The sequence below is a fragment of the Haemorhous mexicanus genome, chromosome 33, assembly GCF_027477595.1.
Source record: "Haemorhous mexicanus isolate bHaeMex1 chromosome 33, bHaeMex1.pri, whole genome shotgun sequence".
Lineage (NCBI taxonomy): Eukaryota > Metazoa > Chordata > Aves > Passeriformes > Fringillidae > Haemorhous > Haemorhous mexicanus.
In genome coordinates, this window is record NC_082373.1 from 139,273 (window position 1) to 166,452 (window position 27,180).

The 27,180-nt window shown below is 57.2% G+C and overlaps 2 protein-coding genes across 7 annotated transcripts in view; one reads left to right on the forward strand and one right to left on the reverse strand.

Moving 5' to 3' along the window:
- Nucleotides 1-9,519, reverse strand: part of LOC132340809 (natural resistance-associated macrophage protein 2-like) — a 41,114-nt gene extending 31,595 nt beyond the window's left edge. The window contains exons 1-2 of one of the 4 annotated variants that reach the window (XM_059871926.1): nt 9,362-9,519; nt 1,783-1,869 (exon numbers count right to left, since the gene is read on the reverse strand). In XM_059871926.1, the coding sequence (XP_059727909.1) occupies nt 1,783-1,869; nt 9,362-9,395 (121 nt within the window). In that variant the 5' untranslated portion in view covers nt 9,396-9,519. Of the gene's footprint in view, nt 1-1,782; nt 1,870-2,135; nt 2,296-3,671; nt 3,872-8,057; nt 8,134-9,361 lie in introns of those variants that run through there. The other 3 variants (XM_059871927.1, XM_059871930.1, XM_059871928.1) reach the window with 3 other exon arrangements.
- A 1,583-nt stretch (nt 9,520-11,102) lies between these two features.
- On the forward strand, nt 11,103-26,861 carry LETMD1 (LETM1 domain containing 1). 3 transcript variants are annotated; one of them, XR_009490011.1, is made up of 10 exons: nt 11,103-11,223; nt 11,750-11,913; nt 13,580-13,695; nt 14,989-15,071; nt 17,214-17,400; nt 19,136-19,237; nt 21,923-22,075; nt 22,827-22,923; nt 24,513-25,115; nt 25,180-26,861. XR_009490011.1 is itself a non-coding variant. In XM_059871931.1 (9 exons), exons 1-9 carry the CDS (start codon nt 11,114-11,116, stop codon nt 24,581-24,583), a joined length of 1,083 nt encoding a protein of 360 aa, XP_059727914.1. In that variant the 5' UTR covers nt 11,103-11,113; the 3' UTR covers nt 24,584-26,861. The 3 variants fall into 3 exon arrangements, 2 of the variants coding, with proteins under 2 accessions (XP_059727914.1, XP_059727915.1); XM_059871931.1 differs by having other exon boundaries at nt 24,513-26,861; XM_059871932.1 differs by lacking the exon at nt 21,923-22,075 and having other exon boundaries at nt 24,513-26,861.
- Nucleotides 26,862-27,180: the final 319 nt, after the last annotated feature.

The following is a 27,180-nucleotide window of genomic DNA, read 5'->3' on the forward strand; positions in this document are numbered from 1 at the left end:
TCTCTCCCAGTCCCACATAGTCCCACACTGTCTCCTAATCCCATACTCAATCCCATATTCCAGCCCAGTCCCACACAACCCCACACTCTGTCCCCATACAATGCCACACTCAATCCCACACTCTTTCCTAATCCCACATAACCCCACCCAATCCCATACTTGATCCCAGTCCCATACTCAATCCCACACTCTCTCCCAATCCTATACAATCTCACACAATCCCATTCTCTCCAAACCCCACACAATCCCACACTCTCCCCCAGTCCCATACTCGATCCCATATTCTCTCCCAGCCCCACACAATCCCACACTCCCTCCCAATCCTATATGATCCTATACAGTCCCACTCAATCCCACACTGTCTCCTAATCCCATACTTGATCCCACACTCTCTCCCAGTCCCTCACAATCCCATACTCAATCCCAGTCCCAAACTTGATCCCACACTCCCTCTCAATCCTATATGATCCTATACAGTCCCACACTCGATCCCACACTCTCCCCAGTCCCAAACTCGATCCCACACTCTCCCCCAGCCCCAAACTCGATCCCACACTCTCCCCCAATCCCACACTCGATCCCACCCCCCCAGTCCCACACTCGATCCCACCCCCCCAGTCCCACACTCGATCCCACACTCTCCCCCAATCCCACACTCGATCCCACATCCCCCAATCCCACACTCGATCCCACACTCTCCCCAGTCCCACACTCGATCCCACACTCTCCCCAGTCCCACACTCGATCCCACCCCCCCAGTCCCACACTCGATCCCACACCCCCCAGCCCCACACTCGATCCCACACTCTCCCCCAGCCCCACACTCGATCCCACATCCCCCAATCCCACACTCGATCCCACACTCTCCCCAGTCCCACACTCGATCCCACACCCCCCAGTCCCACACTCGATCCCACACTCTCCCCCAGCCCCACACTCGATCCCACATCCCCCAATCCCACACTCGATCCCACACCCCCCAGTCCCAAACTCGATCCCACACTCTCCCCCGATCCCACACTCTCCCCCAGCCCCACACTCGATCCAACATCCCCCAATCCTAAACTCGATCCCACACCCCCCAGTCTCACACTCGATCCCACACCCCCCAGTCCCACACTCGATCCCACACTCTCCCCCGATCCCACACTCTCCCCCAGTCCCGCACTCACTGCCGCTCTCCCCCCGGGCCATCCCCTCCCGCCGCCGCCGCGCTCTGGGCCGGGCCGGGCCCAGCTCAGAGCTGCCACTGCATCACCGGCCCCTCCTCCTCCTCCTCCTCCTCCTCCTCCTCCCCCCGGCCTCCCGAGCCCGGCCAGGCCCTCCTGGGACAGGGGATCCCTGCCGGGGCTGCCCAGGTGTGCAGGGATCCCTGTCAGAGCTTTCCCCCAGGACATCCCTGCCCAGGCCAGGCTGGTTCAGCTGGGCTGGGTGAGCCCAGGGTGCTGCAGGGGCTCAGCCCAGCCCCGCAAAAAGCACAAAAAAAAGCACAAAAAAAGCACAAAAAAAGCAGGGAGGGCTGAAGGGAGGGCGGGGGGACAGGGAAGGGAAGGGAAGGGAAGGGAAGGGAAGGGAAGGGAAGGGAAGGGAAGGGAAGGGAAGGGAAGGGAAGGGAAGGGAAGGGAAGGGAAGGGAAGGGAAGGGAAGGGAAGGGAAGGGAAGGGAAGGGAAGGGAAGGGAAGGGAAGGGAAGGGAAGGGAAGGGAAGGGCTCGGCCCAGCACCCCAGAAGGAAGGCAGGATGAGGGCTCAGCCCCCCGTGCCCCCTCCTGTGCCAGGCTCACCGTAGGACGTTTTCCTCTCCATGGCTGAGGTGCCCACGGGGGAGGCCTTGCCCTGCTCTGGGAGCTGCTTCACTCTGGACACATCGGCTGGGAAAGGGGAAAATCCTGTCAGGGTGTGTCAGAAAGCTGGCTGGTAAAAACTCTTCACTTTCTGGGCCGGAAGGCACAGACTCACAAAAAACCCAAACCCCACTGCATTTGGCCTGAGGCTGTGAAGAAATTCCAAAATTAATGAACAGCACCAAGATGACAAGTGTGGAGTTAGTTAAAAGTGTGGAATATCACAAAGTAGAAAACTTTTTGGAGTTTTAAAGTAAATAATTTTAAGGCAGAAACAAATTGTTCTTCTTTACCTTTTTCTTCCTAAGTTTAAGAAGTATTTTGTAATTAATCCAAGAAGTCCACAGTGCAGACTTGGAGAGATTAGTTATTTCCTTTTTAGCTCAAAAAGGAAATAATTTAAGCATCATTTCTTAATTAAATCATTTAACCTTAAAAGACCTTCTAACAAAAGACAGCTACCCACTTTGTACTCATTAATAAAAGACAGCCAGGGTGGGAAATGAGAGGGAGGGGCAGGGACGGACCCAGCTCCCAGCTCTGAGAAAGCCCAGAGAGGGACCCAGAGCAGCTCTGGGGGTCCAGCAGGGACCAGGGAGGGGATCTGGGCTGGGAGGGAGGGAAGGAAAAGAGAGAGAGAAGAGAGAGAAGAGAGAGAGAGAAATAAAGAGAGAGAAAGAAAGGAAGAGAGAAAAGAGAGAAATAGAGAAAGGAAAGAGAAAGAAGAGAGAGAAGAGAGAAAAGAGAGAAAGAAGAGAGAAGAGAGAGAAAGAAGAGAGAAGAGAGAAAGAAATAAAAAGAGAGAGAAAGAAACAAAGAGAAAGAGAGAAAAGAGAGAAAGAAAGCAAGAAAGAAAGAAAGAGAAGGAGAGGAAAGATGAAGAGACAAAGAAGAAAGAAAAAGAGAAAAAGAGGGAGAGAAAGAGAGAAAGAAAGAAAGAGAGAGAGAAAGGAAGAGAAGGAGAGGAAAGAGAAAGAAGAGCAAAAAGAAGAGAGAGAAGGAAAAAGAGAAGGAAAAAGAGAAGGAAAAAGAGAAGGAAAAAGAGAAGGAAAAAGAGAAGGAAAAAGAGAAGGAAAAAGAGAAGGAAAAAGAGAAGGAAAGGAAAAGAAAGAAAGAGAGAAAGAAAGGAGGGAAGGGAAGAGGACAGAAGGAGTCCCCCCCGCTGTGCCCCGGAGAGTCCGGGCAGCCGGAGCTGATTGTGAAAGCCCAGCCAGGAAAGGCTGGGGAATTCCCCTGGTGTGGAAACCCGGCTCACCCCTCCCTGCCCCCCAGACCCTCCCTGCCCCCAGCGGGAAGGGGTTAGGGGCAGGTTTAACTCCTTCAGCCCCCGGGGTTTTTATTTAAAAAAATAAAATTAAATTTATGGGTTTAAATGAAACCCAGGCAGGAGCTGGAGTGGGGCTGGGAGGGATCCAGGAGCTCAAGCCCCCAGGACACACCAGCACAGCACCAAATCCTCTGTGAGATCCGTGGGACTTGAAAGGGAGATTTCCATAAGCACGAGGGAACACTGGTTCAGGGAGGGTGAAGAAGGAAATCATCACCGGGCACTCCAGCTCTGACCCTCACACAAATTCTTCCTTCTTTTCTAAGCACCAAACCTCACAGCTTCCATTAAAAAAACCCAAAAAACAAACAAAAAACCAACCAACCAACCAAAAAACCAAAATGAAAACCCCAAATAAACAAAAAAACTCACAAAAAAACCAAAACAAACCAACAAAAAAACAAAAAAAATAGCCCCAAAAAATTCCCCCAAAACCCCAGTAAAGTTTACCAAAAATCCAATTTTTCTCCCAAAGGTGACCCAGGAGGATCTCAGCCCTTACCCCAGCAGAGCTTCCCTCCAGGGTGAGCCCAGGAGGGAGATTTTGGGAAATGTTCGTTGTGGAGCCACCCCAGTATCTGCCCCAGGCTGGGAGGGGCAGGACAGGGCCCCTTTATCTGCCCCAGCAGCTGCAGGGCTGGGGGCTGCCCCCACCCCAGCCAGGAACGGCCCCAGCTCACCCAGACAGGGGAGCCTGGCAGGGGCAGCCTTGCCAGGAGGGAATTCTCCCTAAAACCCACCCTAAAACCCAACCCCAACCTAAAACCCAACCTGAAACCCAACCCCAACCTAAAACCCAACCCTAAAACCCAACCCTAAAACCCAACCCCTAAAATCCAACCCTAACCCCAAAATCCAACCTCAACCCCAAAATCCAACCCTAAAATCCAACATCACCCTAAAATCCAAACCTTAAAATCCAACCTCAACCTCCCCTGGATGCCTTTTTCTCTCCTGCTGTCCCCTGGGAGCAGAGCCTGACCCCTCCTGGTTTTCTCCCCTCCTGTGAAGGACTTGTGGGGACTCCACCCCGGGCCTGAGCAGCTTTTCCATGAAAGAAATCAGGGAATTTTCCTTAAAATCCAACCCCAACCTCCCCTGGATGCCTTTTTCCCTCCTGCTGCCCCCTGGGAGCAGAGCCCGACCCCACCTGGCTGTTCCTTCCTGCTGTGGGCAGCCAGCAGGTCCCTCCTGAGCCCCCTTTTCTCCAGGCTCAGCCCCCCCAGCCCCTCCTGTCCTGCCCTGGGGACCCAAAGCTGAGCCCAGGATTCAGGCTGTGCCCCCTGCCAGTGGCCACTCTGAGGCTGGCACGAGCCAGGTGCCTCCGTGCCCACCTGGGCTCTCTCCCAGCCAGCAACTTCCCTGGCACCAGCTGTGGGCTCAACCCCCAGGCTGAGCCTGGCACCACCGTGGGCACTGCAGCCCCTTCCCAGGGAAATTCCCTGTGCCCCCCCAGCCCCGGGCAGGGCACCCCGAGGTCCCTGTGCCCCCCCCAGCCCTGTCCAGGGCACCACCAGGTCCCTGTGCCCCCCCAGCCCCGGGCAGGGCACCCCAAGGTCCCTGTGGCCCCCCAGGTCCCTGTGCCCCCCCAGCCCTGTCCAGGGCACCACCAGGTCCCTGTGCCCACCCCGAGGTCCCTGTCCCCCCCCAGCCCTGTCCAGGGCACTCCAAGGTCCCTGTGCCCCCCTCCAGGCACGGCTGCTGCTGCTGTCCCCACGTGTGCAGCCAGCAGGGAACAACAGGCTCCTTGTTCTGCCCCCAGCCTGCTGTGCCACGAGTCCTGCCACAGCCCTGGGCCCTTCCTGGGCCCTTCCTGCTCCTGCCACAGCCCTGGGCACATCCTGGGCTCATCCTGCTCCTGCCACAGCCCTGGGCCCTTCCTGGGCTCATCCTGGGCTCTTCCTGCTCCTGCCACAGCCCTGGGCTCATCCTGGGCTCATCCTGCTCCTGCTCCAGCTCTTGCTCCTTCCCACCCCAGGCTCATCCTGCTCCTGCTCCTTCTCCTGCCAACAGCCCTGGGCTCATACCGGGCTCATCCTGCTCCTTCCACAGCCCTGAGCTCATCCTGCTCCTGCTCCTTCTCCTCCCAACAGCCCTGGGCTCATCCTGCTCCTGTTTCTGTTCCTTCCACAGCCCTGAGCTCATCCTGCTCCTGTTCCTGCTCCTTCCACAGCCCTGAGCTCATCCTGCTCCCCCTACCCTGGGCTCATACTGCTCCTGCTCCTCCCTGGACCAGCCTGGCCCCGTGCTGGGGGCAGTTCCTGCCATTGAGCTCGGCCCTTTGAAGTGGCTTCGAGCAGGACCCTGACAGATCCTTCTGGGCTGGTTTGGGGCTGACAGCTCACACAGACACCCTGCAGGCTGGGGACACTGGGAGCCCCTCACTGGTGGCACTGGGAGCCCTTGGCCTGCTCTCTGAGCCAGATGAGGTGACGCTGGCAGCCGTGGGCAGGTGGCCACCTGGCCGCCCAGCCCAGGTGAGCAGGGTGAGGGCAGCTGCTGCTGCAATGTCAGCCTGGCTGATCCCAGAGAGATTTCCCAACCTTCCTGCCCTGATTCCAGCCGACCAACCCCTCCCCCAGCCCTGCTGCTCTGCGGGCACCGGCACCCTGGGGACAGCACGGGGGGACCAGCCCTGTGGGATCAGCCCTGTGGGATCCCATCCCTAAAGGATCCCATCCCTATGGGCTCCATCCCTGTGGGATTCCATCCTTATGGGCTCCATCCCTGCGGGATCCCATCTGTAGGATTATTCCTGTGGGATCATCCCTGTGGGATCCCATGCCTGCAGGATCCATCTCTGTGGAACCCCTCCCCTCTGGAATCATCCCTGTGGGATTTCATGCCCATGGGGATCCTATCCCTGTGGGTTCCATCCCTGTGGGATCCATCTCTGCAGGATCACCCCCGTGGGATCATCCATGCAGGATCCATCCCTGTGGGATCCCATCCCTGTGGGATCCATCCTGTCCTTATAGGATCCCATCCTTATGGGCTGCATCCTTGTGGGATCATCCACCTCTGTGGGATCCCATCCCTGCAGGGTCCATCGCTACGAGATCATCCCTGTAGGATCCCATCCCTATGGGGTCCATCACTGTGGGATCCATCCTTGCAGAATCCACCACTGTGGGCTCCCTCCCTCCCAGCCCTGCCCTGCCCAGCACACAAGCAGACACAGGCAGGGCTGACCTGGGCTCTGCTCCTGTCTCACCTTCTGGGCTGGGACCTGCCCCTGCAGGGCACAGGGGGGCACGGGGATGGGATCTGCCCTGGAGCCAGGGGGGCACAGGGATGGGATCTCCCCTGGGCACAGGGGGGCACGGGGATGGGATTTGCCCTGGAGCCAGGGGGGCATGGGGATGGGACCTGCCCTGGGCACAGGGGGGCACGGGGATGGCATCTGCCCTGGGCACAGGGGGGCACGGGGATGGCATCTGCCCTGGGCACAGGGGGGCACGGGGATGGCATCTGCCCTGGGCACAGGGGGTGACGGGGCACTGAGCCTGTCCTGGGCACAGCAGGGCACTGAGCTGGGATCTGCCCCTGCAGGGCACAGAGGGGCACAGGGATGGCATCTGCCCAGGGCCCAGGGGGGCACCGAGCCGGGATCTGCCCCGGGCACAGCAGGGCACAGGGATGGGATCTGCCCTGCTCACCCCGGGGTGCCCTGGTGCCCTCCTCTCACCAGGGTGACCCGGTTACTCCACACCCCGAAACCAACAACAACTGCAGGGAGGAGCAGCTCTCCTCCCGGCCTGCTCAGCCCCAAAATATTTAGGGTCCAGCCCCCAGATTCAGGAGCCAGGCCCCGGATTTAGGATCCGTCCCCCAGACTTAGGAGCCACAACCCAGATTTAGGGTCCAGCCCCCAGATTTGGGAGCCACAACCCAGATTTAGGGTCCAGCCCCCAAATTCAGGGTCCACCCCCAGATTTCGGATCCACCCCCCCGATTTAGGAGCCAGCCCCGTTCCTCCCAGCGTGGCACGGGGCAGCTGGCGCACACCTGAGAGTTTCCACGGCCCGGGTTGAACCAAAGCCACAAAACCGCGGCGCCGTTACCGTTAGCGCACCCTGCGCAGCGCCTCCCGCAGCTCCCGGTACCGGCACCGCGCAGGGACCGGAGCCCGCTCGGAGCGCCGCGGCTGGACCTTGCCCGGGGCCACGCGGGAGCCCGGAGCCCTGCCCGGTGACAGCGACATGGCCGAGCCGCGGGGACACCGGGCCTTCGGCACCGGCCGGACTCATCCTCCGCACCGGGACGGGACGGGAACTGACACCGGGGACACGGGGACCCCATCCCGGGCACTTCGAGCCCCGCGGGGCTCCGCACAGACCACCGGCACCCCCAGCCCGAGGGACGAGCCTGGGAGACCCCCAAACCCCGGCGGAGCGCAGCCGCTCGGAGCCGGTGCCGCCACCCCAGGCGGGGACCCCCGGGACACCCCAAGGTCACCGGGGGACCCCAAACTCCCGCGGGCACTGCCAGGGGGCGATGGGCAGCGGCTCCATGACCCCCTCCCGACCCCCACCCAGGGGTCCTGGAGCACATCCAGGGGACCCCCGGGCACCCCCAGGACCGGAGCCCCCCGGTACCCCCGGGGCCGGAGCCCCCCGGGATCCCCGGGGCCAGAACCCCCGCAGCACATCCAGGGTACCCCCGGGCCCGGAGCCCCTCCGCAAACCCCCCGGTACCCCCAGCACCGGAGCCCCCCGGTACCCCCGGGGCCGGAGCCACCGCAGCACATCCAGGGTACCCCAGGCACCGGAGCCCCCCGGTACCCCCGGGGCCGGAACCCCCCGGTACCTCCGAGACCGGAGCCCCCCGGTACCCCCGGCCCCGCCCACCGAGGGTGCCGTGTCCCCCCCCTTCCCCCATCGCTCACCGGCCCCGGCCGCCCCCGGCCCCGCCGCCGCCGCATGCCCGGCCCGAGCCGCGACCCGGCGCAGCGAGCGCGTCACGGGGCGGGACCGGGGGAGGGACCGGGGCGGTACCGGGACCCCGGGGTGGGGCCTGAGCCCGAATGGGGGTCCTGGGCTGGGGGCTGAGCCCCAGGGTGGCCCCAGAATGGCAGCCGGGTCCCAGTTGGGGGCACCAGGTCCCAGTCGGGGGTCCCACGTCCCAGTTTGGGGCTCTAGGTCCCAGTCTGGGGTCCTACGTCCCCGTTTGGGCCCACAGGTCTCAGTCCGGGGTCTCAGGTCCCAGTTTGGGGTACCAGTCCCCCCAGTGCAGCCCCTGAGGCCCTGCAGGGGGGGTTTGACCCCAGGAGGGTCCCCAGATCCCCCACACCGAGGGGAAGGGCTGGAGCTGTGCCAGGAGAGGTTTAGGATGGGCACAGGGAAAGGTTCTGCCCCCAGAGGGGGCTGGACACTGCCCAGGGAATGGACATAGCCCCGAGGGTGCCAGGAGTGCTTGGACAGCACCCAGGGATGCCCAGGGTGGGATTTGGGGATGCCCAGGGTGGGATTTGGGGATGTCTCTGCAGGGCCAGGACCGGGCAGGAGCAGCCTGGCATTATTAATGGTGCCGCTAAATGGCCAAACCCTGGAAAAATGAGAAATGCAGGAGGTGGGAGACTCCATCACCCCCAGCCCTGACCTGACAGTGCAGGAATAACCCAAAAAAATATTCCTGAAAATAGGAATAACCCAATTGGAGGCCTCACTCCCCACCTTGAACCAGGTGGGACTGACCTCACAGGCAGTCAGAAGCTGGGAAACTGCACAAAATCCCCAAATTCCAGCTGGTTTGGGCTGGAATCTGCCCCAAACTGCCCCAAACTGTCCCAAACTGCCTATATCCTGGCTGGTCTGAGGTGGGAAACTGCACAAAATCCCCAAATTTCAGCTGGTTTGGGGCGGGAAACTGCCCCGAACTGCCCCAACTCCCCAAAATCCCCAAATTGCAGCTGGTTTAGACTGGAATCTGCCCCAAACTGCCCCAAGCTCTGCCAAACTGCCCCAAACCCCCAAATTCCGGCTGCTTTGGGCAGGGGAAACTGCCCAAAATCCCCAAACTGCCCAAATCCCCGGCTAGTCTGAGCTGGGAAACTGCCCCAAACTGCCCAAATCCTCGCTGGTTTGGGCTGGGAAATCACTCAAAATCCCCAAATCTCAGCTGGGGCTGGAATACTGCCCCAAAGTGCCCCTGGCTGGGGGCGATGCCAGCCCCCTTGGGCTCGGTACTCACCCAGCTCGCAGGCGGGGCTGGCTTTGCCTGGCATCGCTCCCGCTGCCCCCTCCGGATCCCGGTTCTGTCCCGGCTCTGTCCCGGTGCTGTCCTGGCACAGTCCCGCTCTGTCCCGGTTCTGTCCCGGCACAATCCCGGCTCTGTCCCGCTCTGTCCCGGCACAGTCCCGGCTCTGTCCCCTCCCTATTTAAGCGCTGTCCCCTCCCTGCCCCGAGCAGAGTTCCAGAGGAGGCTCCGAGGCACCTCAAAGGCTCCCGATCATTAATTACGATCGGGATTAATTAACCGCTCATTAAGGCGCTTTGATGCAGCCACGGAGCCGCACCGGCGGCTCCGCTTGATCCGGGCCGGACTCTGCTCGGGCAGCCCCGGGACGTGCGGGCCGGACCGTCCCGGGCCGCGGTAAATAACGGGAGGCGATAACGGAGCTGCTGAGTCAGCACACCTGGGCACAGGTGAGGCGGGCACGGGGCTGGCTGAGCCCTGCCACGTCCCGGGGCAGCGCTCAGCGGGCCCGGGGTCCCCGGGGTGGCACCTGGGGCGGCACCTGGGGTGGCAGCTGGCACGGGAATTCCTGAGCAGCTGCGGGAATTCCGGAGCGGCTGGCGCGGGAATTCCTGCGGGGGTTTCCCGAAAATCCCCGGGCAGGGTTATGTTTGGTTTGGCACCTGGAAGGAGGAAAGCAAACCTTACCCAGGCGGGGCAGGGCTGGGAGGGAGGAGCCGCACTCGGGGGGTCTCGCCCGGAGAAAAATGCTCATTTCGTGATCGGCTTTTGGCAAATATTTAAATAAATATTGTATTTTTTATAGATTTTGTCATGTCAAAAAATAATGCAGCTTAATTTTCTAAGTAATGTGTTAAATATAGATTTAGGTTCTGTGAAAAATGCGTGTTTATGATTGGCTTTTTGCAAATATTCAAATTAATATTATATATGTTATGTTAGAAAGTGATGCTGTATTAATTTTTTTAAGCAGTGAGTTAAATATAGTTTGAGATTATAACAAAATGTTAAAATAGAAACTGTGCTATGTAAGATACGTTTTTTTAAAGAAAGGACTCGCACTGAGCTAGCAGCCACAGGACACCTGAATCGTTCAGAGAAAGAGAATTTATTGCTCCCTCATCAGAAGAAACGAACTTCTTCCTGCCTCGCTCAGCCCTGAGGAGCCGTCAGGGTTCAGAGGCAGAAGCTGACACTGCCCAGACAGAATCCTGGGTTTGAATGGAATTTGTGCAACATGCATGAGGTGTATGAATATGCAACAGGCTGTTGCTTTAAGGGTTAATTCTCTGTTAACGTGGGTCCTTTTCCGGGCTTATTTTGCCCAGAAAGAGGTACCCGGACTGTCTGTAACTCTTTGTTCCTATTGCCTCGTGTTGTCCTAAATCTCCGTTGTTCAAATTTATATTACTGTAATTATATTACTATTTTTATAACAATTGATTACTATTAAACTTTGAAAATTCTAAAAACAAGTGATGGGCTTTTTTCAAAGTACAAACCCCGGGGAAGCGGCAGGAGGCTCCCGGCTCACCCTCCCGCGGAGAGAACCGCCGCCACCGGGCCGGGCAGCTGGGACAGAGCCGGGCGGAACCGGGCCGGGCCCGGTTGGACCGGGGAGGGCCCGCTTGGGCTTGGCGGAACGGAAACGCGGGGGCTCGGGGTGCGCCCGGAGCCCCCAGCAAAGGGCACTTCTGGCGCGACAGCCAATCAGCGCTCAGAGCCGCACGTGACCGCCGGCCCAAGATGGCGCTGCCCGTGGCCGCGGCCCGGGGGCCGCTCTGGCGCCTTGGCCCCGCCGCCCTGAGCCCCCGTCGGGGCCGGGTTCCGTCGCCGCTCGCTCCGGCCGTGTCCAGGTGAGCGGGACCCCCGCGGGGCGGCCGTCGCTCCGGCCGGGACACGCTGCCCTCAGGGAGCCCCAAACACCGGCGGCAGCCCCGTTAAACACCGACCGAAACCGGCCGCACTCGTCATTCCCCGCCAAACACCGCTCCCCTTTCCCCCCGCCCCCCCCTCCGCCTTGTCCTCTCCGGTTTCCCCCGTCTGCCCCCACGCTGTGGCCGAGCCCCCGGTGCCCCGCGTTACCGCACCCCGTCTCTGTTACCGCGCTGCTGTTCCCCGCCGGTCCCGCCCGACACGGGAACCCCGGGACCACCCTGGGACCCGCAATCCCCCCGGGCCCTGATTCCCATCCCAGCCCTGCCCCGGGGGGTTCCCAGCTGCACGTTCCCGCTCTCCGGGAGCCCCGAACGGGGCCGGGACTGACGCGGGGCTGCGGGCACCGGTCCCCGGTGTGTTCGGGGCTGGGGCTGCCGGTGCCCGGAGGGTTCGGTGCTGCCGGTTCCCGGTGGGTTCGGGGCTGACGCGGGGCTGCCGCCACAGGTCCCCGGTGCGCTCCCCGGCTCGCTCGCTTTCCTCCCGCGCCGCCTCCCGCGCCCTCGTGGCCGCCGTGGCCGCCGCTGCCCGGCGGGTGAGCGCCCGGTACGAGCGGTACCTGGAGAGGAGCTGCCCCCGGTTCTACGTCCTGCACAGCACCTTCAAAACCGGTCAGTGCCGGTCGGGGGAAAAGGGGGTCCCGGAAATGGGGGGGCTGAAGGGGGGAAACAAAAAGGGGGGGGTCCCAAAAATGGGGGGCTGAAAGGGGGGTCCCAAACAGGGGGTGCTCAAAGGAGGGTCCCAAAAACGGGGGGGCTGAAAGGGGGGTCTAAAAGAGGGAGGATCAAAGGGGGGTCCCAAAAAGGGGGGGGCTCAAAGAGGGGTGCTCAAAAGGCAGTCCTGAAAAGGGGGTGTTCAAAGGGGGGGTCCCAAAAATGGGGGGTTCAAGGAGGGGTCCCAAAAACGGAGGGGCTGAAAGGGGGTCCCAAAAAAGTGGGGGCTCAAAGGAGAGAGGCTCTTAGGGGGGGGTTCCAAAAATGGGGGGGCTGAAAGAGGGGTCTCGAAAAGAGGGGGGGCTGAAAGGGGGTCCCAAAAAGGGGAGGGGGCTGAAATAGGGGGGTCCCATAAAAGGGGGGGGGGTGGCTGAAAGGGGGTCCCAAAAAAGGGGTGCTCAAATGAGTGTGGCTCAAGGGGGGGGGGGTCCAAAAATGGGGGGCCTGAAAGGGGGTCTTGAAAAGAGGGGGCTGAAAGGGGGGTCCCAAAAACGGGGGGGCTGAAACAAAAAAAGGGTGCCAAAAACCGGGGGCTCAAAGGGGGGGTCCCAAAAATGGGGGTCTCAAACAGGGGTCTCAAAAATGGTGTGAGCTGAAAGGGGGGAAACCAAAATGGGGGGCTGAAATAGGGGTCCCAAAAAGAGGGGGGCTGAAAGGGGGGTCCCAAAAAGAGGGGGGCTGAAAAAGAGGGGGTCTAAAAAAGCAGGGACTGAAAGGGGGGTCCTAAAAATGGGGAGGTCTGAAAGGGGGTGGGGTGTTCCAAATAGAGGTGTCCCAAGAGGTGGATGCTGAAAAAGGGGTGCTGAAAAAGGGGAGCCCAAAAATCTGGGTCCTAAAAAGGATCCCAGGGGGTGGGTCAAGAAAAGGGGGTCTGAAAAATCCACTTTGTTTGGGGTATTCCAAAAAGGGGCATCCCAAAAGGTGGGGAGTCTGAACACCTGGGTCCCAAGTGGGGGGGTCCCAACAGGTGGGTCTAAAAAAGGGGGTCTGAAAATGCCACTTTTTTGGGGTGTATTCCAAAAAGGGGTGTCCCAAGAGGTGGGTGCTGAAAAAGGAGTGGTGAAAAAGGGGGAGCCCAAACATCTGGGTCCTAAACAGGGGGTCCCAGCAGGGGGGTCAAGAAAAGGGGGTCTGAAAGAGGGTGGGGGGTTCCAGAAAGGGATATCCCAAGAAAAAGGGGTGCTGATGTGGGAGCCCAAACAACTGGGTCCCAAACAGGGGGTCCCAGTAGGTGGGTTCAAAAAAATGGGGTCTGAAAACCCCACTTTGTTTGGGGTGTTCCTAAAAGGGGTATCTCAAGAAAGAGGGGTGCTGATAGGGGAGTCTGAACATCTGGGTCCCAGAAGAGGGGTCCCAAGAGGTGGGTTTAAAAAGGGGGGTCTGAAAAACCCACCTTGTTTGGGGTGTTCCAAAAAGGGGTGTCTCCTGAAAAAGGGGAGCCCAAACATCTGGGTCCCAAACGAGGAGCCAGCTCTCAAAAGAAGGACTCATTTTGGAGTGGGGGCAGAGGCTGCAGCACCCATGGCTGCCTGGCTGGGTTCCTGAGGGAGCCCTGTCCCTGCAGGGGTGCAGGCTCTGTTCCTGGAGGTGCAGGAGATCAGGAGGATCAGGGCCAGGATGGCCCAGCTGCAGCTGAGCCCACAGCAGCTCCCGTACCGGGACATGGAGCGCCTGCGCCAGGTCAGCTGGGACTGCCCCTGCCTGCCCCCTGCCTCCCCCCTGCATCCCTCTGCATCCCCCCTGCCTGCCCTCTGCATCCCCCCTGCCTGCCCTCTGCATCCCCCCTGCCTGCCCTCTGCATCCCCCCTGCCTGCCCTCTGCATCCCCCCTGCCTGCCCCCTGCCTGCCCCCTGCCTGCCCCCTGCCTGCCCCCTGCCTGCCCCCTGCCTCCCCCTGCCTCCCCCTGCCTCCCCCTGCCTCCCCCTGCCTGCCCCCTGCCTGCCCCCTGCCTGCCCCCTGCCTGCCCCCTGCTTCCCCCTGCCTGCCCCCTGCCTGCCCCCTGCCTCCCCTCTGCATCCCCTCTGCCCCACCTATGCTCTCACCTCAGCCTCATCCCTGCCTCATCTTTCCCTCCCCTCTGCCTCATTTCAGCCTCACCTCAGCCCCATCTTTGCCTCATCTCACCTCAGCCTCCCCTCTGCCTTATCTCTCTCTGCCCCATCTCTGCCTCCCTTCTGCCTCCCCTCAGCCCCATCTCTGCCCCATCTCAGCCTCACCTCAGCCTCATCCCTGCCTCACCTGCCCTCAGCCCCATCTCTGCCCCATCTCTGCCTCATCTCCCCTCATCTCCTCTCAGCCTCATCTCTGCCCCATCTCCCCTCTGCCTTGTCTCTGTGTCACCTGTGTCACCTCAGCCCCATCTCTGCCTCACCCCTGCCACATCTCTGTGTCACCTGTGTCACCTCAGCCTCCTCTCAGCCTCATCTCTGCCTTATATCCTCTCAGCCTCATCTCAGCCTCATCTCAGCCTCATCTCAGTCTCCCTTCTGCCCTCCCTTCTGCCCTCCCTTCTGCCCTCCCTTCTGCCCTCCCTTCTGCCCTCCCTTCTGCCCTCCCTTCTGCCCTCCCTTCTACCCCATCTCTGCCCCATTTCTGCCTCCCCTCAGCCTCATCTCTGCCCCATCTCCCCTCTGCCCTCACCTCATCCTCTCCTCATCCTCATCTCTGCGTCACCTCAACTTCCCCTCTGCCCCCCTTTCTGCCCCCCTTTCTGCCCCCCTTTCTGCCCCCCTTTCTGCCCCCCTTTCTGCCCCCCTTTCTGCCCCCCTTTCTGCCCCCCTTTCTGCCCCATCTCTGCCTCCCCTCCTCCCTGCCCCCTCTGCCTGCAGGGAACGGCTGCAGCCCCTCTGGGTCCCCTTCCCTGCCCAAACCCAGGCCCTGGGAGCTGCAGCCAGCCCGGGGAGGGAGGATTTTGGGGCTTTTGGGGGTTTTTGGAGTCGGGTGCTGACGCTGTCCTCCTGCCCCCCGGGGCAGTTCCGCAGGGACGTGCTCAAGGCCATTCCCATCGGGATCATCGCCATCCCCCCCTTCGCCAACTTCCTGGTGCTGGTCCTCATGTGAGTACCCAGCCCCCCTGAGCCCCAAATTCCCCAGTTTGGGTTTTTAGGGCCAGGAATTCTCTCCCTGTAAGAACAAATCCCAAATTCCCTGCAGTTTGGGTTTTTAGGGGCAGGAATTGTCTTGGTGTGAGTACCCAGCCCCCCTGAGCCCCAAATTTTGTGCATTTGGGGTTTTTAAAGGCAGGAATTGTCTTGGTGTGAGTACTGGGGTGCTCCTTGAACTCCTTGAGCCCCAAATTCCCTGCAGTTTGGGTTTTTAGGGCCAGGAATTGTCCTGAGGTGAGTACCCAGCCCTCCCTGGGCTCCCTGAGCCCCAGATTTTGTGCAGTTAGGGTTTTTAAAGGCAGGAATCTCTCCCTGTAAGAACAAATCCCAAATTCCCTGCAGTGGGGTTTTTTTAGAGGCAGGAATTGTCTTGGTGTGAGTACTCAGCCCTCCCTGGGCTCCCTGAGACCCAAATTTTGTGCCCCAAACCCCAGACCCGGGGTTTTTAAAAACAGGAATCTCTCACTGAAGAACAAATCCTGAATTCCCTGCAGTGGGGGTTTCTAGAGGCAGGAATTGTCCTGATGTGAGCACCAGGGTGCCCTGAGCCCTCAATTCCCTGCAGTTTGGGTTTTTAAAGGCAGGAATTGTCTTGGTGTGAGTACCCAGCCCCCCTGAGCCCCAAATTCCCTGCAGTTTGGGTTTTTAAAGGCAGGAATTGTCCTGAGGTGAGTACCCAGCCCTTCCTGGGCTCCCTGAGCCCCAAATTTTGTGCAGTTGGGGTTTTTTAAGTACTCCTGAGTACTGGGGTGCTCCTTGGGCTCCCTGCGTCCCAAATTCCCAGCAGTTGGGGTTTTTAGAGGCAGGAATTCTCTCAATGTGAGTATTGGGGTGCACCCATTACTTGGGCTCCCTGAGCCCCAAATTTTGTGCAGTTTGGGTTTTTAGAGGCAGGAATCTCTCCCTGTAAGAACAAATCCCAAATTTTGTGCAGTTGGGGTTTTTAAGGCAGGAATCTCTCTCTGTAAGAAGGAATATTGTGGGAAATGCAGGACTCCTGAACAAGTGAGCAATATGATCAAGCAGGAGCTGTTTATTGTTTGTATTACACACACTTTTGTGGATTCTACAAACACAGTACTCACTTCTGAACCGGTGCCTTTGTTTTGTTCTCTCGTTTTCTGCCTGCATTTCTCAGAGTGTGGGATTGGTCACAGTGCAGGTGCTTCACAGCCCTCTGTTATCCAGTTCTTGTGGTCTTGGTATTCGGTTTGTCAGCATCTTATTTCTTAATTTAGCACAAATTATGTTCTTAATATCTTGAAATCTCTGTTATCCAGTTCCTGCTGTTTTGGTATTCGGTTTCTCAGCCTCTTTTTTCATATTTTAGCACAAATTATGTTCCAATAGCCTTGAGGAGCTGAGTGCTGGATTGGCAGTGCCAGCTCCTGGGAGCTGAGTGCTGGATTGGCAGTGCCCAGTCTGGGAGCTGAGTGCTGGATTGGCAGTGCCAGGTCTGGGAGCTGAGTGCTGGATTGGCAGTGCCAGCTCCTGAGAGCTGGATTGGCAGTGCCAACTCCTGAGAGCTGGATTGGCAGTGCCAGACCAGGGAGCTGAGTGCTGGATTCAGGAGGGTCTGAGAACTCCAAGAAAATCAAGGACACTCTGATTCCTGTGGCAGCTCCACTCACTGCCACTCCCAGCCCACATCCAGCCTCATTTCATGGGGAAAACTTCTGGATTAATGCACATTCGGGGAAGGCAGAAATACCTTCAGAAAAGAAAGAGCGAATCCCCTGGAGCCCCCTGGAACCCCCTGCTCTGCCCTTCCCTCACCGAATCCCCACTCCTGCCTCTCCCCAGGTATTTCTTCCCTCAGCACCTCCTGATCAGGCACTTCTGGACACCCAGGCAGCAGCTGGAGTTCCTGGATGCCTGTGGAGGCAATTCAGGAGAGTCCGAGAACTAGAAAATAAAGGAAACTCTAATTCCTGTGGCATTCCCAGCCCACATCCAGCCTCATTTAATGGAGAAAATTTCTGGATTAATGCAGACTCAGGAAGGGCAGTGAATATCCAAATACCTCCAGAAGAGAAAGAGGGAACTCCCTGTCTTGACTTTCCCTCACTGAATCCCCTCTCCTGCCTCTCCCAGGTATTTCTTCCCTCGGCAGCTCCTGATCAGGCACTTCTGGACACCCAGGCAGCAGCTGGAGTTCCTGGATGCCTACGACTGCCGCCGCCGGGCCTCGCACCCGGCCGTGCTGCGGGCGCTGGCGCGGGCAGCGCGCTCCCTGCCCGAGGCACAGCCCCAGCAGCTGCTGCTGCAACTCTGTGACCAGGTGTGTGCCCCAGCACTGCCACGCGGCGTCTTCTGGTGTGAAAGCAAAGCCAGTGAGAGACTCTGAGTCAGAAACAGGATTTATTAGGAAAAGGGGAAAAAAACCTGAAGTTCGTGCGATAATACAAAAGAAAAAGCACTGACAGAGTTAGTTACAACCCAGATGAACCCAAAATGGTCACGAAATGACCCCAAGATGGACCCAAAATGGTCACAAAATGAACCCAAAATGGGCACAAAAGAAAGACCACTGACAGAGTGAGAACCCAACCTGGCACCCTGTGGGTCAGGGTGCTGGCAGCAGTCCAGCTGGAATTGTGGCTGCAGCCCTCCTGCAGTGCCAGGGGTGGTTCTGCTGGAAACACCTCTCAGTTCCCCATCTCTGAGTCAGAAAAAGCTCAATCCAACATAGGAGGTGTTGTCACCTTGAGAAGGCTCATCTGGAACAGAGACTGGAGATAAATAATAAATAGGGATTTATTAGGAGGCCTCAATGGATCCACCTTGGGCAGCACAAGAGCGCAGCTAGGGCTACACCCAAGAGGAACCAAAAAGGGCACAAAATGAACCAAAATGGTCATAAAATGAACCCAGGATGAACCAAAATGGGCACAAAATGAACCCAAAATGAACCCAGGATGGACCAAAATGGGCACAAAAGAAAAACCACTGGCAGAGTCAGAACCCAGCCTGGCACCCTGTGGGTCAGGGTGTTGGCAGCAGTCCAGTTGGAATTGTGGCTGCAGCTCTCCTGCAGTGCCAGGTGTGGTTCTGCTGGAGCAGGGATCCTGTAGGAAAGGGTGAAGTCTTCCTCTGGAGATCCAGTGGAAGAGGCAGCTGCTGCTCCTCTGGGAAATCCAGTGGAGAAGTCGTGCTGGTGTTCCAGAATCTCAGACTGTACCCAGGCAGGAATGTTTGAAATCTCAGATTGTATCCAGGTAGGAATGTTTGGCTCCTGCCCTGAGCAGAGCATTTCCCAGTGGGATGATGGAATTTTATCAGCCATGCAGGGACACTCACTGGACCATGAACAGAAGGTAATTAATAATTAATGGCCCATGAACAGAGAGGGAATTAAAAATTAATAGCCCATGAACAGTAGAGATCTTCTGGAGGGAGGCTTGGTTGTAGAAGAGATAAAGAAAAACTGCTTCACCTCTAACAGATGGCAAATTGAATGCACATTACCCTGTGTTCACAAAATGAACCCAGGATGGACCAAAATGGTCACAAAATGAGCCCAAAATGGTCAAAAAATGAACCCAGGATGGACCAAAATGGTCACAAAACGAGCCCAAAATGGTCACAAAATGAAGCCAAAATGGTCAAAAATGAACCCAAGATGAATCAAAATGGGCACAAAATGATCCCAGGATGGACCCAAATGGTCACAAAAAGGGACGCCCGATCACGGGGTCTCTCACTTTGATAAGTTCTGCTCCATTTGCATGTTGGAGTGAATTGTCCAATTACAGCTTTCGGTTATGAGGTCCCATTCTTGTTTTTCTCTCCTCAGTTCACCATTATTTGTGCTCTTGGGGCTGAAATTTGAATCATTTCTCCTTGGTCCCAGAGCAGGAGTTGCTTTGTCTCCCTGCTCTGCGAACAGAGCTCCCCATCCCATAATATGAAGCCCAGACCCACCCCCTAAAGCAGCACAGAACCTGAAAAATGCCTCAAACCTGAGGCTTTGACCTGTCTGAGGTGTCACCTGTGCTCTCCTGGGGCTCTTTCAGGTGCAGGGAGGTGCCCGGCCCCACCTGGCCCAGCTCCTGGCTGTGAGGAGTTTGTTCTCGGGCTCTGTGCTGGTGCTCAACAGGCTCCAGGTGGATCATGTGGTGAGTTCAGGTGCTCACCTGCTCAGGTGTGCCCCAAAACCCATCCAGGGGCAGAGGGAAGGGTGTAGGGGTGTCCTGGGCTGGGGGGATCCCCATCCCTGGGGGTATTTGGGGTCCTGGGTGCTGTGGCAGCAGGTGAGGGGGGCTCAGGTGAGACCCCACCTGCAGTGCTGCCTCCAGCTGGGGGTGCCCCAGCGTTAGGGGGGTGTGGAGGTGCTTGGAAGGAATCCAGAGGAGGATTTGGGGAAGGAATTCCTCCCTGTGGAGGTGGGCAGGCACTGGGAGGGATTTCCCCATCCCTGGAAGTGTCCCAGGCTGGGTTGGAGCCAGGTGGGCAGGTGGAAGTGCCTGAATGGGAATTCAGGGTGTGATGAGATCATCTGAATAGGCTTCAGATGGTCAGTCAGCTTCCAGAACCTTCTATCTAACAGTACAACAGCATGGTCAAAAAAAAGGTCAAAAAATGAACCTGAGATGAACCAAAATGGTCACAAAATGAACCCAAAATAGTCACAAAATGAACATGAGATGAACCAAAATAGTCACAAGATGGACCCAAAATGGTCACAAAATGAACCCGAGATGAGCCAAAATGGTCAAAAAATGAACTCAAGATGACCTAAAATGTCAAAAAATGGACCAAAAATGGTCACAAAATGAACCCAGGATGAACCGAAATGGTCAAAAAAGCACGGGGTGGTTTGTTTGGGTTTTTTGAAAGACATGCTGCAAGCAGCAGGTTTAAAAAGAATGTTCCAGACTTTCTGCAGAGATTCACTGCAGTGGGGTTAAGTAGCCAAAAAACAGCAAAAATTGAGTGGTATCAGAAGCTCACAACTTCATGGCAATTGTCCTGGTTTGAGCAGCCAGGTGTGTGCTGAGGAGGCCAGGAGCCTGCCCTGAAATGGAGAATGCAAACCCCTCCCTCTGAATTGTTGTAATTTTGAAAGTAAGGGGCTCTCAGCAAAGATAGGGGAGCAGGAACAACAGTTCTGTATTAGGGAAGAAAATTAGAATAAAATAGAATAAAATAAAATAATTGCAAAATAAAATAAAATAAAATAAAATAAAATAAAATAAAATAAAATAAAATAAAATAAAATAAAATAAAATAAAATAAAATAAAAACCAAAAAAAACCCCAAAAAAAAACCCCAATGCAGTGATACAAACCAGCCCCACCAGAGTCAGAGCAGGCCCAGCCCCCTGTGTGTCAGGATGGTGGCACAGTCCCATCCCAGGGTGGCTCAGGGTGGTGGCACAGTCCCATCCCAGGGTGGCTCAGGGTGGTGGCACAGTCCCATCCCAGGGAGGCTCAGGGTGGTGGCACAGTCCTATCCCAGGGTGGCTCAGCCCTCCTGCAGTGCCAGCTGTGGTTCTGCTGGAGCAGGATCCTGCACAAGGGGGGAGTTTTCCTCTGGAGCTCCAGGGCTGCTGGAGATGGGCCTGTAGATGCTCCAGGTAATACCAGCCTCAGCCCTCAGGTGTTTCAGGCAAAAAAAAAAAAAAAAAAAAACAAAAAACCAGGAAAAAAGACAATAAAACCCAAGGATTTGATTTAAATAAAGCTGGGGTGGGATCCAGGTGTGGCAGGTCCTGGCTCAGGTGACAGTTGTGACAGTCTAGGCAGTGCAGGGGGTCAGCACCATCCCAGAACTGGCCAGAGCATTCTGGAAATGCAGGGGAGAAGAAAGCTGCTCCTCTGGGAATGCAGGGGGCAAAGGCTTAAGATAATTAATAATTCATGGCCCATTAACAGAAAGGTAATTAATAATTAATGGCCCATGAACAGGAGATATCTCCTGGAGGGAGGATTGGTTTGTGGAAGAGATAGAGAAAACTGCACAAAGAACAGAAGAGAACTGCCACACCTCTAACAGATATCTTCTGTTCATGGGCCATTAATTATTAATTACCTTCTATTCATGGTCCAGTGAGTGTCCCTGCATGGCTGATAAAATTTCATCATCCCACTGGGAGATGCTCCAGCCAGGGAGGAGCCAAACATTCCTGCCTGGATACAATCTGAGATTTCAAACATTCCTACCTGGATACAATCTGAGAGTTCAAACATTCCTGCCTGGACACAATCTGAGATTTCAAACATCCTACCTGGACACAATCTGAGATTTCAAACATTCCTGCCTGGATACAATCTGAGATTTCAAACATTCCTACCTGGACACAATCTGAGATTTCAAACATCCTACCTGGACACAATCTGAGATTTCAAACATTCCTGCCTGGATACAATCTGAGATTTCAAACTTTCCTACGCGGATAGAATCTGAGGTTTGGGACACCCCAGCAGCCTTTGCCCCCTGCATTCCCAGAGGTGCAGCTTTCTTCTCCCCTGCATTCCCAGAGGGAGCCCAGGCCCATCTCCAGCAGCCCTGGAGCTCCAGAGGAAAACTCCCCCCTTGTGCAGGATCCTGCTCCAGCAGAACCACAGCTGGCACTGCAGGAGGGCTGAGCCCCCACTGCAGTTTCTGAAATGTCAGATCTGAGCTTGCTGTAGCAAACGGGTCCCTGTGCTGTCCCTCGTTTGAAGGGAGGGTGGCAGAGACCTCGGGCAATGATTGCATTCCCAATCCACTCATCCACCTGGGCAAGGACACCTTGCTGGGCTGGAGGGTGAGTGAAGAGAGCTGCAGCCACCCACGGGTGCCCTCCTTGTCCTGCACAGAGAGCCCTGAGCCAGGTGCTGTTCCTGACCCCTCACCTGCCCGCCTTCCTCCTGCGGCACCGCCTGCGCAGCCACGTCCTGGAGATCCAGCACCTGGACCACGCCCTGCTGCACCTGGGGCTGGGGCAGCTCTCTGAGGAGGAGCTCCGAGCGGTGAGCACACCTCAGCACACCTGTGCCAGCCTTGTGGCACCTCAGGTGGCACCTGCGTGATCCCTTCTGGGGAAGGGTTTTGGTACTGGGGTCACACCTGGGGTGGGGAAGGGTTCCTCACTTCTCTTCCTGTTGGTTCCTCTGGGCACTTGAGATGGTAGTTCATGTTTGGACTCGGGTTATAATTTATTATATTTATTATTATTGTTTATAATTTCTTAAGTTATTATTTCTTTATTATTTCAGTAGAACAGCCTCACTACTGTGAGCTCAGCAGCACAGCACAAAATGGCCAACAATCTCTGGTTAGGAGGGCTTTTAAGACTAAACTATCCAATTAAGAACTGACACCCAGATTATTTTCCCTTTTAACCCAATAACTGATCCCAAAGAGCCCCAGTGGAGATTTTTCTGCCCAATTACAAAATGCCACCCAAACCCATGGAGGAGAAGGAAGAAGAAGCCCAGGATGACCCCCTGTGCCCTCCATCTTGCACACTAAAAATTCCAAAACCTCAATTTCTCCCAAAGTGACCTACACTGCTCTCTATAATCTATTTCACACTTTTGTGGGTTCCAGTCTGGCTTGGAGTCTGGGAAGCTTTCTCCATTAATGAGAGTCAAAGTCCGGGCACCCCAGAGCACACAGAGGAATATTCCTGTGGGTTTCCACATCTTCCCCTCCTGGAGGGGGTCCTGTTGTGGTGCTGGGTGTCTGTGTGTCCATCCCTGACCGTGTCTGTGTCCCCAGGCCTGTTACCTGCGTGGGCTGAACTCCACTCACCTGGGCCAGGCCGAGTGCCAGGCGTGGCTGGAGCAGTGGCTCAGGCTGTCCTGTGAGCTCCAAGGTACCTCTGGGAGGGGGAGCACCCCCAAAAGCCTCCCCTGGGCACAGGACTGGCACTCCTGGGGTGACTTTGTCCCCATTGACGCTCACCCCCTCACCTGTGCACAGCCTGTGCCCAGGTGTCCCTGTGGCATGGAAATTTGGCACCAGGAGCCCAGTGCTCCCCCTCTCTGCCCATCCCAGTGCCCATCCCAGTGCTCCCAGTGCCCATCCCAGTGCTCCTCCTCTCTGTGCCCATCCCAGTGCCCTCTGTGCCCATCCCAGTGCCCACTGGGATGCTCCCAGTGCCCATCCCAGTGCTCCCCCTCTCTGTGCCCATCCCAGTGCCCTCTGTGCCCATCCCAGTGCTCCCAGTGCCCATCCCAGTGCTCCCAGTCTGCCAGGTTCCTATCTCAGTGCTGCCCAGTCCCCCCAGAACCCCCTCTGTGCCCACCCCAGCTCACCCAGTGCTCCCCAGTGCCACTCCCCCCCCAGCTCACCCAGTGCCCCCAGTGCCACTTTCACCCCAGTCCCAGCACAACCAGTGTCCCCCAGTGCTGCCCAGTCCCCCCAGAACCCCTCCCTGTGCCCCCCATAGGACTCCCAGTCCACCCAGAGCCCACCCCAGCACCCCCAGTGCTCCCAGTGCCAGTCCCAGCCCCACAGTGCCACTCCCCTCACAGTCCCAGCTGTCCCAGTGCCCCCCAGTGCCCCCAGTGCCAGTCCCAGTGTCCCCAAGTGCCACTCTCCCCGCAGCCCCAGCCCCCCCAGTGCCCCCAATGCCAGCCCAAGCCCCCCCAGTGCCCGTGCCAGTCTCTGATGGTGCCCCCAGTGCTAGCCCCAGCCTCCCAGTGCCCATGCCAGACTCTGATGATGCCCCCAGTGCCAGCCCCAGCCCCCCAGCCCCCCCAGTGCCAGTCCCAGCTCTCTCAGTGCCAGTCCCAGCCCCCCCAGTGCCCATGCCAGTCCCAGCTCTCTCAGTGCCAGTCCCAGCCCCCCCAGTGCCCATGCCAGTCTCTGATGGTGCCCCAGTGCCAGTCCCAGCTCTCCAGCCCCAGCCCCCCCAGCCCCCCCAATGCCCATGCCAGTCCCAACTCTCTCAGTGCCGGTCCCAGCCCCCCTAGTCCCCCCAGTGCCAGCCCCAGCCCCCCCCAGCTCTCCCAGTGCCAGCCCCAGCTGTCCCAGCCCCCCAGTGCCAGTCCCAGTCCCTGACAGTGCCCCCAGTGCCAGCCCCTGCTCTCCCAGTGCCAGCCCCAGCCCCCCCCCAGTGCCCCCAGTGCCAGTCGCTGAGGTGCCCCCAGTGCCCCCCAGCCCCCCCAGTGCCCCCAGTGCCAGTCGCTGAGGTGCCCCCAGCCCTCCCGGTGCCCCCAGTGCCAGTCGCTGAGGTGCCCCCAGCCCCTCCAGTGCCCCAGTGCCAGTCGCTGAGGTGCCCCCAGCCCCTCCAGTGCCCCAGTGCCAGTCGCTGAGGTGCCCCCAGCCCCTCCAGTGCCCTAGTGCCAGTCGCTGAGGTGCCCCCAGCCCCTCCAGTGCCCTAGTGCCAGTCGCTGAGGTGCCCCCAGCCCCCCCGGTGCCCCCAGTGCCAGTCGCTGAGGTGCCCCTGTGCCCCCGCAGCCTCGGAAGCCTCCCTGCTGGCCCACAGCATGGTCCTGCTGGCCCTGCCCCCCCGCCAGCCCCCCGAGTGACCGCCCCGAGGGACCCGGAGCGCCGGGGGGACAGGGTGGCACCTGTGTCCCCCCCCAGCCTGTGCTGCCACCGTGCCCCGAGCTGGCCTGGCCTGTGCCCGCCCTCTGCAGCCACTGGTCAGTAATTAACTGCATCTCGTTAATTGTGGGGAGAGCGAGCGGCCCCTGCGCTGGGGCTGGTCCTGCGGGGCTGCTGGAGGGTCCTGTGGGGTCTGCTGGATGTTTCCGTGGAATTGGGTGGATGTTTCCCGTGGGATCTGCTGGAGGTTCCTGTGGGATCTGCTGGAGGTTCCCCTGGGATCCTCTGAACGTTTCCATGGAATTTGGTGGATGCTTCCCATGGGATCTCCTGGAGGTTCCTGTGAGATTTTCTGGATGTTCTTGTGAGATTTTCTGGATGTGCCTGTGGGATCTGGTGGATGTTCCTATGAGATTTCCTGGATGTTCCTCTGGGATCTTCTGGATGTTTTTGTGTGATCTTCGGGGTGTTCCTGTGGAATTTGGTGGATACTTCCCATGGGATCTGCTGGAGGTTCCTGTGAGATCTGGATGTTTCCGTGGGATTTGGTGGATGCTTCCCATGGGATCTGCTGGAGGTTCCTGTGAGATCTGGATGTTTCCGTGGGATTTGGTGGATGCTTCCCATGGGATCTTCAGGATGTTCCTGTGGGATCTTCTGGATGTTCTTGTGGGATCTGCTGAAGGTTCCTGTGGGATCTGCTGGATGCTTCCCCTGGGATCTGCTGGATGTTCTTGTGGGATCTGCTGGACATTCCTGTGGGATCTCCTGGACATTCCTATGGAATCTGGTGGATGTTCCTGTGGATCTGGTGGCCCTGACCCCCTGCTGGAGACTTTTCCTGTTTCTTCTCTTCTGAACAGTCCCAGCCCTCCCTGAGGGTTTGAGCAGCACCCTGGAATTCCCACCAACCTCCCAGGTCCCTGGGGGATCTCCTGGGAGCCTTTTGGGATCCCTGGGAGCCTTTTGGGATCTCCTGGGAGCCTTTTGGGATCCCTGGGAGCCTTTTGGGGTTCCCTGCCTTTGGGGTTAACTCCCCTGCCTGAGAATTCCTGGGAATTTCCCCCAAAGTGGAGGAACTGGGGGCTCCAGGGGCTTTGGGGGTGGCTCTGGTGACCCCCCCCGAGGGGACACAGCCATGGGGATGCCCCAAAATTTCCCTTTTGAAGCATTTTTGGGGTTAAAGGGGTGGGAGCCACCCCCTGCTCACCTTCCTGCTGGGTTTGGGGAATTTCAGAGCCCCCCCTTGAGAAATTCACTTAGCAGCCACAACTCACCTCTCATTTTACCTTTTCTGTGGGTTTTCCACTTAAATATTGCCCTTAAACACAGAATTTTGTGAATTTTACAGCCCCCCCTTGAGAAATCCACCCCTTTTCAGCCATAATTCTGAGCTAAATCTAATTTAACAATTATTTTCATTTTTCCACTTAAATATTCCCCTTAAACACAGAATTTTGTGAATTTCAGATTCCCCCCTTGAGGAATTCACCATTTTCATCCTCAATTCCCTTCTAATTTTACCTTTTTTTTTTGTTGTTTCCCACTTAAATATTCCCCTTAAACACAGAATTTTGTGAATTTCAGAGCCCCCCCCTTGAATTCACCCCTTTTCAGCCACAATTCTGATTTAAATCAAATTTAACAATTTTTTTCATTTTTCCACTTAAATATTCCTCTTAAATTCCACATTTTTGTGAATTTCCCCACTTGAGGAATTCACAATTTTCATCCACAATTCACATCTAATTTTACCATTTTTGTGATTTTTCCACTTAAATATTGCCCTTAAACACAGAATTTTGTGAATTTCAGATCTCCCCCCTTGAGGAATTCGCCATTTTCATCCTCAATTCACATCTAATTTTACCTTTTCTTTTGTTTTTCCACTTAAATATTGCCCTTAAATACAGAATTCTGTGAATTTCAGAGTCCCCCCTTGAATTCACCCCTTTTCAGCCACAATTCACATCTAATTTAACCAAATTTTTTGTTTTTCCACCTAACTACTGCCCTTAAGTACAGCGTTTTTCAGGAAAAAGGAGCCCATGGTTAAATTTCCCATTATTTGTGGGCGTGGCTGGGGAAAAGAAATTAACATTGAAGAGAACTTTGCATTCCCAACATTTGGGAAAATCCAAATGGAAAATCCAGCGGGGCTTGGGGGGATTGGAGGGGACATCTGGGATTTGGGGGCAGGGAGCTCCAGCAGCAGGAGCTGGTGGATTAAATACAATAAAAATGATAAAAAATGCAAAAGTGCCCTCGAAACCACCAAAATCTGGGAAAGGGAGGAAATTCTGGGAGTTCTGGATGTGGGGCAGCGCCAGCACTGGGGGAGCCATCGGGGTCACAGCTGGGTCACAGCTGGGTCACAGCTGGGGTCAGAGCTGGGTCACATCTGGGGTCACAGCTGGGTCAGGGCTGGGGTCACAGCTGGGGTCACATCTGGGGTCAGGGCTGGGGTCAGGGCTGGGGTCACAGCTGGGTCACAGCTGGGTCACAGCTGGGGTCACAGCTGGGGTCACAGCTGGGGTCACAGCTGGGTCACGGCTGGGTCACAGCTGGGTCACAGCTG

Bases quoted from the DNA above. Each gene is read 5' to 3' on its own strand.
- LETMD1 (XM_059871931.1), top strand. From the start codon at position 11,114: ATGGCGCTGCCCGTGGCCGCGGCCCGGGGGCCGCTCTGGCGCCTTGGC. The intron at 22,076-22,826 runs GTGAGCACACCT...CTGTGTCCCCAG, and splicing joins CTGAGGAGGAGCTCCGAGCG to GCCTGTTACCTGCGTGGGCT. The intron at 22,924-24,512 runs GTACCTCTGGGA...GTGCCCCCGCAG, and splicing joins GCTGTCCTGTGAGCTCCAAG to CCTCGGAAGCCTCCCTGCTG.